This window comes from Numida meleagris, chromosome 19 (assembly GCF_002078875.1).
Source record: "Numida meleagris isolate 19003 breed g44 Domestic line chromosome 19, NumMel1.0, whole genome shotgun sequence".
NCBI classification, from domain to species: domain Eukaryota; kingdom Metazoa; phylum Chordata; class Aves; order Galliformes; family Numididae; genus Numida; species Numida meleagris.
This window is the reverse complement of record NC_034427.1, coordinates 4,651,475-4,662,634: the sequence shown is the minus strand read 5'-3', so window position 1 is coordinate 4,662,634 and position 11,160 is coordinate 4,651,475. Positions and strand designations below refer to the sequence as shown.

The 11,160-nt window shown below is 61.6% G+C and overlaps 1 protein-coding gene across 5 annotated transcripts in view; it reads right to left on the bottom strand.

Moving 5' to 3' along the window:
• The window catches only part of PLCG1 (phospholipase C gamma 1), a 31,014-nt gene extending 21,078 nt beyond the window's left edge, over positions 1-9,936 (bottom strand). For 4 of the 5 annotated variants that reach the window (XM_021416632.1, XM_021416633.1, XM_021416634.1 and 1 more), the window contains exon 1: positions 9,690-9,936. In XM_021416632.1, coding sequence (XP_021272307.1) covers positions 9,690-9,879 — 190 coding nt within the window. In that variant the 5' untranslated portion in view covers positions 9,880-9,936. The remainder of the gene's footprint in view (positions 1-9,689) is intronic. The other variant, XM_021416635.1, reaches the window with a different exon arrangement.

Sequence of the window (11,160 nt, the reverse complement as noted above, 5' to 3'; positions counted from 1 at the left end):
GGTGATTATGGAGGCAGCTCTTACAAAACGCGTGCTGCACCCATGGAGCACGCGAGAAGTGGAGTCCAACACTTTATACCCTATCTGAAAGAAGGCAGTAACCTTGACACAACAGCAACCTATTTCAGAGGGAAGAGCCGCCTCTCATCGGGATAGATTTTCACAGCGACAATAGCTCAGCCTCTCAGCCCTATGCGCTTTCCTTAACAGATGAGACTCAGTCAGAGAGTGCAATGGTAATTAACTCTGGCTGTGCATGGAGACACAGCGCCGGGTTTCTGCTCCCTCTCCCTGGCCACGCGCGCAGCCATCAGCATCAGGTTTCTGGAGGAAGGCGATCCCAGACGGCTGAGCTGGCCAGAGCAACAGTGAACCAGCTGAGGCCGCTCGTCCGACCCCACAGCTTGGGCATCCTCCGAGGCCAGCCAAAACACACAGCACAGCCCTGCACCCCAGCAAGTTCCTTGTCCTTCTGCGAACTGGAAACAGACGTGCTGCCATGTTAGTGAGGCACCCAAACCCCTGCAAGGAGCTCTCTCCCTGCCATGGCTGCGCTGGGGGGGAACACAGCAGTCCTGGTGCTCGGCAGCCCGTTGATCCCACTGCTCTCATCGCTGCAAAGCGCAGGAACCTCTCCTGCCTCAGGAAAGGACACAGGTTAAGCTATTTTTCCCTCCAGCCTTGGCTCGGTTGTGCCGCGGCTGGCTCCTGCAAGCTGCTTCACCCCACCCGCTACCCGCAGCACTGAACTGCAACCTTTGCTCTCAGCTGCTGCATTTTGCTATGAAGTGACATCTGCGTTAGCTCTACAGCAGAGGCAGCTGCATCCACAGCAAGCGCCTTGGCAGGGAAGATTCTCAAAACAGATCAATGGGCTGGAGACAGCAGGGAGCTCCCAGTCTGTCAGGATGGTTGGGAGTGGCCTGATCCCAGCTGACCACGAGCAGTGGGATGGGGCAGGGCGCTCTGCTCTGCGGGAGCCCCAGTACCCCAAGATGCACAACCACAGGAGCGGCTGCTCCGTGGGCACAGAGCTTCCTGCCTTGCCTCGAGCTGCTGCTGCACCCCTGCATCACGTGTCCTGCGGCTTCTGAGCTCCGACTCCTCCCTGTACCCCCCTGTACTCCGTGCTGCAGGAGATAGGAGGTGATCCACAGCCCTGCAGCCTTATGGTCTGGAGCAGCCTCTCCTCCCTCCTGGGCGTCGTGGGCTGGAGCAGGGAGGTGAAGGCACTGCCCAAGCCCTGCCCTGCTCCTACAGGGCAGGATGGACCCCTCCCAGGCAGCCCCTGCCTCGCTGCTCCACCAGCCCTGGCCTTGCGTGGATGACCTTCAAGATCTCAAGAGCATCCTCCCGATACCAGGAACAGAGCTGGCTGGGGGCTGACGGCTGCCCATCCTGCATCATCAGCACATCTCTCCAGATCACTCTCAAATGCACACGTTAAAAAAAACCCAGAGCTGGTCCCCCGAGCGAGCAAAGCAGGATGCTGCTATCTCCCCATCTCTGCCCACAGCCCAGCAAACAGCAGGCACATGAAGGCTGGCAATTTCCACCGCGCCGCTCTCAGCCTCCAAGCCCAAAACTTCACAGTGGGGCACTGCCTACCCCCAGCACTGCCACCCCTTAAAGCAACACATCTCTGCAGATCAAACACGGCTGGCAGCAGCCCACTGGGCCACCCTTCAGTCACCAGCATGGCCTCTTTGAGAGGCAAAAGCTTCCACTGACTCAAATGGAAAGAGGAAGCTCCACAGCAGTGCTGCTGGATGGATGGCGGGCTGCAGACGGCTCCATGAGCCACCCCAAGGTGACCTTCTCCTGCCCGGCATGGAGGACTCCGTTCCCTCAGCCCTGCCTCGGCTAGAAGCATCATGGCCTCATGGGAACACAATAAAAGGGTGGGAGGATGGGGAGCTGCAGGCTGGCGAGCTCCTCCAGCCCGCCTCCCTCCTTTCCTCCGCAGAGGACGCGCAGCGGTAACCAGATCTGAAAGGTACCGCAGAGGACACGGACGGATCGATGGAGGCATCTGACACAGCAAGAAGCTGAACAGAGCTGCCCGGCCAGGCCAGGTTTCTGCGATGGAACGCAGCAGGCAGCAGCTCTCTCGTTGGGCCCAGAGGGATGCTGAGACACACAGGCGCCTTCCTACCTCCCACCCACAGCCCGTAGGGCCATCCAAGAAGGGAAGGGGATGGGACCAAGAGCAGAGAACAAGGGCAGGCACCATGCTGCCCTCGGAGAGGGGTCAGCCAGCGGCACAGCGGGCAGCGTGCCACCCATGGGAAGCTCCATGGAGGAGGGGCCGGGGAGCTCTGCAGGGATTTCTGTATTCCTGACTTGAGCCCAGGGAGCCATGCCTACCATGAAGCTGTGCTCAGGATGAGGAGGGCACAGAGGTGAGGAGTGAAAACCAAAGGTCAGAAAAGATCTGTCACGCTCGCAGCAAATGCCAGCGGTACTCAGCTGCTGTGACTCAGTTTTGCCCCATCCCACCCATCGATGCAACTGAGTTTCCGTGACAGTAATTTACCAGCAAAGATGACTGCTACCCAGAACTGCCAGCGAGCACCAAGGAGATGCCTTATTTCTGTTTTTAGAAGCGCTTGAGTTCTTCATCGCCAGGGTAGAGCTGGGAAGAAGAATGCAGAGATCCCGCCCGCTGCAGAGCCACCCACTACAGCAGCCTGCTGCCCTGGTACAGCACCACGCGGCGGAGGAGCTCCAAGCGCTGAGCAGACACCAGCTAGGCCCCAGCAGGCGGTGTGATCCTCAGTTCAGGTGGAAGAAGCAGGAGCTCTCGGTGATGGCCTTCATGCCCTTGCAGCCAGACTCCACTGCTGCTTGGCTTTGTCTCATCTTCACAGCCTCACCTGGGATTTCTTTGTTCTGCAGCGCTGGAGATGACCTGCTCCGAGCTTCATACCAAGCTGACGTGCCAAGGCTCCTGCGTTCATCTCTCGGTGCTTTCCCTGACCACGCTCCAGCGAGCAGCAAGGCCCCTCCAACAGGCTGTCACAAGGCATTAAAATGACTGATGAGACACTGAAGAGGAATGAAAAAAAGAGGAAAAGCCACTTTCTGATGCTTTCCTGAGAGCCAAGCTGCGCCCCAGCCACAACAACCAGGGGTGGACAAAGGAAGCCTGCATGATGGCAGCTGGCCCCAGCAAGAGAGCAAAGCCCCGTGCTCAGCTACCTGCTGCTGACCTGGCAGGGGCTGGGCTATCTGCGGCTTGCTCTCAGCTCCTGCTGAGAAAGCTCGCGTTGCCAGTCGGTGCCTGAGCGCTGGGCAAACAAATGCGGCCACCCCCACCTCTCCGCCAGCTGGAAGGCAGATTTATGGGGTGCAGGTGTACGGGGCTGGGTGCTGAGGGGGTGAAAGTCCCCTGGGACAGCCTGTGCTCTCACGGTCCCACTTCTCCACCCAGTCCATCCCAGGAGCTGATGCACCGGGTGGGTCTGGGCAGCAGCTGGGGCCGGGAGAGCAATGAAGTCAGGAGTGAGATCCTCACAGCTGGAAAGCAGAAGGAAAAAAATGGGAAGTGAAGCAACCAAATAACCTGCGCCGTCTTCATGATTCTTTGCAGATACAGCAACAGCGTGACCCCGCAGACAGGGCCAGGAGGAGGAGGGACAACGCAGGCACAGCCGGGAGAGATGGCTTTTAATCAGCACGTTACCCGGCTCTTCTTGGAGCAAGTAAACAGGAAAAAGCCTCTCGAGCAGCTGCTCTACCCAGCGTCCCCGCGGGGAGCAGCCTGCCTTGATGTCTCTCCAGCACGCGTGCAGTTGTGAAGTCTTCTCGGGGACAGGGAATGCAGGGAAACCACTCATCCTGGCATGGAGAGCTGACCTGCCTGCATCTCTCCATCCAAAACCAGCCAGGCCACTGCTGCCCTGGGCTGGGACAATCCCACACGGAGATGCGGGTCCATATCTGGCAGGCGTGTCCTCGCCCCGAGCAGGGGTCAGCAGGCAGGGCCCACAGATGCTGTGCGGGAAGGCGAGTGATCTTGGTTTCAAGCCCCGGCTGATGTGACCCTAGTGCTGATAGATGCTTGCACGAGACATTGAAGAAGAGAAAAGGGAAATCTGCACGGCCCTGGGGCATCAGCTCAGCCACCTCTCCGGGCAGCTGGAGCAGCACTGCGGATGGAGCCTTCCCCTAACCCAGGGTGGGACAGCAGGGTGACCTCGGGAGGGCGAGGGACCCACGGCACGGACAGTGAGTGGGCACCGCCACGCTGCAACAGCACAGGGACACGGCCACGAGGCGAGGTTGGCGGCAGGGGACAGCAAAGCCATGGCCCAGGGAGCACAGCAGCCTGCACGATCATGTGTGATGACTTCATGCGTCTAGACAAAAAAAAAAAAGTCACGCTCCAAGAAAAGGAAAAGAAATGCCTTTGTAATGGGCTGGGGAGGAAAAGCAGCTCGTGGGGCACGGCCCTCACCCCTCTGCTGCTCCTCAAGGCTGCGGGCAGCCAGCTCAGCAGCGCGTCCCGCGTGTGGGAGCTCACCCGCTGCATCGCGACCTTTGCCTGGGTAATCTTTAAGAAAACAACGTGGGTTGGTTTGCCTGCAGAACGCCAGGCACGCCACCGGGCACCGCATTAGCAACAAGAGAAGGGATTATTGACTGAAATCTCAGAACCACAAGTTTTTGTAAATAGAAGGTACGAGCTGCAGAGGGAAGCAGGAAGAAGGTCCATTTGTGAGTCTGGGTGGTTTTATGTGGCTTTCCAGCCAGCTGAACCCAGAACCCACAGCTCCAAATGGAGCTGAGCAGCCTGCCGACCACACGCTCAGCATGAGAAAGCAACGTAACCATCCCAGTTCTGGTGAGCCTTTGCAGAGTGCAGGCTGTCAGCTTCGCAAAGCTCTGCTGGCTCCTGCAGATTTCACACTGCCAGCTTCCATTCGATGCTCCATCCCTTCTGCTTTTTGGGGACAGAAATGACTTTTCCCCTGCAGCCCTGTTTCACGCTGCAAGCTGAATTACGCTCACCCCTACCCCTTGCAAAGCAAAAAGAAATCCAAGTTTCTAACGCACACCAGCATCAAAAAGCTCAAAAAAGAGGAGTGCTCTGTGCACGACACACTGTGCTTTGTACAACACCAAAATCCTCCAAGCCAAAGCGTGGACAAAAGCTTTCTCCCCTTCCAACAGCTGTGGGCAGGGGACCACCCCGTGCTGCACGACCCCACACCTCAGCACACAGGATGCTCCATGTGAAGCAGCTGTGAGCCCCGCAGCGCTCTGTCCCCGTGCAGAGCACATGTGAGATATTCAGGCGATCTCACACGAGATACCGGGACGAGAGACCCAGCAACAGACACGGAAATGAGCTGGCACAAGCTTGCTCAGAGCACTCAGGTCTCCGAGCTTGCAGACAGCAATTCTCCTCGTAGCAGCTCAGCTCTCTGTTAAACACACAAACCTTCCTCCAATCCACGCAGCTTTTACCCTGCTCTGGGCAGGCGCCTTGCACCTCGCTCTGTCACAGCATCCCCGCACCATCAGCCCTTCAAATTCATCAGGCCGAGGGGAAGAGCTGTGAGTGGATGGGGTGTAACTTTCCTAAATCATTCCGAGCACCTTCCAAGAGCGTTCTCTCCGGCATGCCCAGCTCCGCCGCCTGCTTTGCACCAGGTCTCACTGCCCAGGAGCAGGCACGTGGCACACACGTGGCACACACAGCCCCTGGGAGGCCGGCAGCTTTGCCCAGGGAGCCCTGGACCACGGGCCCTCCTCTCCCACTCCCCTTCAGCCCTTCTCAGCAGGGAGATGCTTACGGCCGCCCTCGAGGAAGCAAAGTCTGTCCCACGGATGACTCTGATGGGCCGTGTCCCCACTGCGTCCTCGTCACGGTGCAGCAGCGTCACTTCAGCCACCTCCCACGGGACACAGAGCTCTCTGTTGGAGGAGGTCTCAGCCCAAGAGCGGCGCCTGCGTTCCCAGGGCCGCTGAACCCGAAGGAACGCTGCGCCCCTTCCTGCAGCGCCGTGACCACGCGCAGACCTGAGCACCGACTCCTGAGCAGGCGGCAGAGCCTCCTGGCCTCCATCTGCAATCTGCCAGATACGCAGCAGGCCTCCCGCCCGCGCTCACAGGGTCGGGGGACGCCGATGGCAATCGCCGGCAGCCACACGCGGAGCCCTGATAAGATAACGGGCGCTCTGCTGGCGCTGATAGAGGTGACCACCCCGCTGTGCGCATGGCAGGGCAAAGGGCAGCGGAGGTCAGCGGCTGGGGGGGGGCTGCTCAGCTCACGGGGTGCACACGTTCCCAGTCCTGATGCTCGGGAGCAGCCCGCCCTTGCAGCAGGCCGGGAGAGAGGCAAACAGCATCGCTGCCGTGCCGTGGAGAAAGAGCGCGCTGCCCTGCGGGGCCGCTTTGCATTCCTGTTTCTCAGTTCTGCCTCCTTTCTGCGCTGCCACAATGGTTTCTCTCCACCTCCACCGGACTGAGCTCATTTCACCGAGAGCCAGAACGCATCCAGGGCTTTCTCGAGGTGTTTTTTTCTCCCCCCCTCCCCCTCCTATAAAACAAACATCTGCTCCAAATTTGCAGCTTGTGCTCTGAGCAAACTCTCCGAGTTTTCGGACGTGGTTCAAGGAAAACAGCTCAATTAGGAGCCGGCCCGCAACCCCCCCAGGATGCAGAGTTATGAAGGCAGGACCTTCGTACATTAAAAAAGAATTACATAACACAGGAAGTTAAAAAAAGTGCATAAAAGACAAAGGACTCCGGGGATCAGCTCTGCCGCGCTTTGGGTGATTAACAAAAAGAACAGAAAATGATTAGAGCTCTTCCCACCGCAACAGCCCGGCCCTCGGCGGAGTTATTAGCAAGAAAGCGCCACGCTGATAATTAGAGCTGGCTGAAAACATTCGGAATAAAGACAAATATTAATGGAAATAATGACTTTTTTTTTTTTTTTTTTTGCACACGATTTTGGCTTTGGAAAAGCGCAGAGATGGAGCTCACAGCGTTCCACGTGAGATGCTCTCCCCCACCCGACCCAGCCCCTCCTCCTGCCCCAGCGGCTGCCCCGGCCCTCAAGCCCAGCAGCCTAACGAGGAGCAGCCTAACGAGGAGCGGAGATGGGCCCGTGCAGACAGAGGAGGTTCTTCATCCCGGCCCAGCTGGCGGTGCCCGCTGCTGAGTCAGAGCTGCTGCTGCTGCCGGGAGGGCAGGGGACGCCCGTGCTGGCAGTGAGCGCTGCTCGTCACACAAGGTCACTCTTTATGTGACACGCACAAAGCGCTACACAAGGGCCACCCAGCCAGGTCCCCCCCCCCTCCTCCTGGCACCAAGGAATCAGACCCCGACACCCCAACCAGGGTCACGCTGCTGGTGACCTGCCTGCGCCTCTGCATGCGTATCCAGCCCCAGGGAGCACTGGCGCTGACGCTGCCCATCCCACCAGGCACGAGCTGCTCCGTGGGCAGCATCTCTCCATCCCAACCTCGCCGTGCTGCGAGTGCAGGATGTCCTGCACACGGGGCTTTGCTGCACACTGAATGCTCACGGAGAAGGGAACTCTCCCAGACATGGACGTGACCCAAATCTGAGACCTCTGGGATACCTGTAGATGCTCGCTCACTCTGAAGCGGGCTACAGAATCACTGAGGTTGGAAAAGACCACTAAGATCCCCAACCCCAACCCTCCCCACCGTGCCCACTGACCACGGCTCTCAGTGCCACATCCTCACGGTTCCTGAACACCCCCAGGGGCAGTGACTCCCCCCACCTCCCTGTGCAGCCTGTGCCACTGCATCACCTCTCTTTCAGAGAAGCAGCTTTTCCTAATATCCAACCAATCAAAAACCAGGATGATTCCCACCCAGACAGCTCGTGCTCAGGGCCACCCGAGGCTCCTTCCTGCTCTCCATCCCCCAGCAAACGCCCATTTCCAACCCAGGATGGCAGCGTGGAGGTGCTGCTCCACGCAGGGCACACACAGCTGCCAGCCACCTGCTCTCCTCTCGCAGCCTCGCACACACAGTGAGTTACATCCAACCCAGCGCTGCCACACAGAGCAGCCCCCCGGCTCCCGCTGATGCCCCAGCACGGCTTGGCCTTGGGGACAACAACGCAAACCCATATGGTGGAAACCTGGAAATGTTCTGCCCACATCTCACACAGGAGCAGGGCAGGAGGATGGCTTCTGTGTAGGAGCTGGGGGACAACACGGGGGGAACCCAGGGCTCCAGCCTGGGGGTGGGCCGTGCTGTGCCACCGAGCACAGGGCTGAACAGAGCGCGCTGCATGGGAGGGAACCTCTGGTTGGAGTTCACCAGTCCTCACTTTTTTTTAGCTAGAAACCCCATGGATGTTTAAAACTATTCTTATTTGATGGTCTCCGACCCTGGGACACCCTCTCTGCTTTTTCTGCCCCGCTCCTGGCTGTCGGCACAGCAGCAGAACCCTGCAGGCACACTGCCAGCACAGCTGAGGTTCAGGAGCTGGGTCCTGAAGGCACGGTCCCAGCCCCACAAAGACTTATGGGGGGTCTGCCCACGGGGACGCAGCGGGGGGTTCCCCCTCGCTTCTGCTGCCTGAAAGCTCCATGGGGAGATGGGAGAATGCTGTGGGGAGCTCAGCACCTCCAAATGCCCGTGGAGCCCCAGCGTCCTTCCAGAGCTGCACGGGGATGCTGCGGGGCACAGCTCCAAACAAAGTCCCCAGCTGGGAGCAGTGGCATTCCGGGGCCCCCCCACAGAAGCACAGTGACCACCTCTGTCCCTCATCTGAGGACCACCAGGGCTCTAAGCTCCGGATCTCACCACCCTGGGCCTGCAGCACACGCCAAGGACCGTGGTCCCACTACGGCCTTGCCGTGCCTCCGCTGTGTCACATCGCCCACGTACGGGGCTGCCGTGCTCGTGCTGGGACACACAGGGTTGGGGATGGGGACTCAGAGCGAAGGGCCCAGGAGGGCAGCACCAGGCTCGGAAGTTTCCCAGCGCAGGGCCTCCCCGCCCTTCTCACCTCTCTCTGTGGTCTCCCGCAGCTCTGACAAACCCCTGCCCCCGCAGAGCACCGCGTGTGGGAAAGAGCTGCCGCTAACCGTGCCCCTCCGCAGCCCCGGTGGGGCCGGCAGCGAACCCGGCCGGACCGAACCCGACGATGCCCCCCATCCTCGGGTGAGCAGCAGGCGGGAGCCGCGCTGCCGTACTTCGCTCCGGTTTGCGCTCCTTTCCATCCCATCTGTTGCGCTGAAGTCGCAGCCCCCAGAGCGCTCGTGCAGCTTTCAGCGCCGACCCCCGCACGGGGCCGGGACAGACCCGCACCGCCCCGCACCGCGCGGAGGGGCTCGGGCTGCCCCGGGGGGGGGGGGGGGGGGGGGGGGGGGGGGGGGGGGGGGCACCGAAACCGGACACCGTCACGTGCGGCCGCGCCGCGGGATGCGCACGGAGCTGCCCGGGGGAGGGGAGGGGGGGCTGGGGGGCTCCTTTTGTCTTTCTTTTTTTTTTTAAACCTCCTCCTTTTCTTTTCTTTTCTCCTCTCCTCGCCGAGCCTCACGCCGGGTGGGTGGGGGCGGGAGGGTGCGGGGAGGCTCCCGCCGCCCCCAGCCCGCAGGAAGCAGGAACACCTCGTCCTGCTTTTCCTGCCCGGTGCCGGGTTCCCGGGGCGGGGGGTGGAAGAGGGTGGGGGGCGGCTCGGCTCTCACTCACCGGCTCCCTCGGTCTTCTCGGAGCCGCGGCTCCAGGTGACCTGCCGCGTTTCCAGCTTCACCTGGAAAGTTTTCCTCTCGGGCCGCTGCGACTTTTTGGAGTAGAAGAGGGTCATGACGGTGCCCACCTCCAGGCTGCGGCAGAGCTGCGCCGCCTCCGCCTCGCTGGGCGCCCCCGGCCCCGCCGCCATCAGCGCCCGCCGCCCGCTCCGCGCTGCGCCGCGAACAAAGGGGAGCGGAGCGCCCGCAGCGCCACCGCCGCCGCGCCCCGACCCGCCCGCCCCGCGGCCGGGAGCTGCGGGAGGAGGAGGAGGAGGAGGAGGAGGAGGAGGAGGAGGAGCAGCGAAGGGGCGGAGCGCGGCCGAGAGACGGCGCCTCCACGCGTGGGGCCCGCGCGGTGCGGGGGGAGCGGGGAGGATGCGGGGAGCGGCCCGCGGGTGAGTGGCTTGGGTGGGCTGGGGCCGCCGAGGGTCCGCCACGCGCGGGTGGAGTCCGGGGGGAGGGGTCTGCGCGCCCACGCGCGCTGCGGGGTCACGGGTGGGCGGCGGCGGGGCGCTGCGGGCCCCAGCGCAGAGGGCCCGGGGTGCTGCAATGCTCGGCTCCGTGGGCCGCTCCGAGTGGGGGCACGCTCGGAGCCGGGGCCGGGGTGCAGCTCTTTGCTCCCCGCTGTGGCCGGACCCGCGCGTGGACCGAACTCTGCGATGGAAGCACCTCGAGGTGGCAGTGGGCACGGAGAAGCGGGTGATGGCAGCGGTGGTGGTGGCGGCGGCGGCGGCGGCACGGGGCTGTGGGCACGGAACCCCCCGGGCCCCCCAGCCCGGCCCCCCAGCTGCGCTCAGCTGGCCGCCAGATGTGCGCTGCCAAACAGCTGCCCCGGGCCGGGGGGGCCGCGCGGTGTGGGGGGCCCGGTGTGGCGGAGGGCACGGCAGTGGGGTCAGGGGACGGGGGTTTTAGCTCGTGATGTCCCCTGGTGTGTGGGGCAGGGCATGGGGCGGGTGGGTGCCGGGTGCTCCCCACACCAGCAGCGGGGGCAAGTGGGGGGCAGTGATTTGCTGCTGGCAGAGGCTGAAGGCGACGTACCCCATAGAGCACGTATAGTTCTACAGTTATTTGTAGGTACGTATTTGCCACACACATCTGTACGGTCTGTAGGACCGCAGCGTGTGGCTGAGCGCTGCCTGGCACAGGGCTGACCCCGCAGAGGGCACCACTTGCTGAGTGGGCACCGTTCTGGATGACAATCTCAGATACATGGTCTGATTTTTGGGTGGTCCTGCGTGGAGCCAGGAGTTGGATTCAGTGATCCTTTTGGGTCCCTTCCAACTTGGGATATTCTAGGATTCTATGATTCACTGTACCCCAAAGCGAGCTGCTGCCTCCGTCCTCGTGCTCCACCAGGCTCCAAAGGGACACACATGTGAGCACGCAGAGCAGCCCTACAAGTTTCACAGCTCAGGATCTCACCCAGTTTT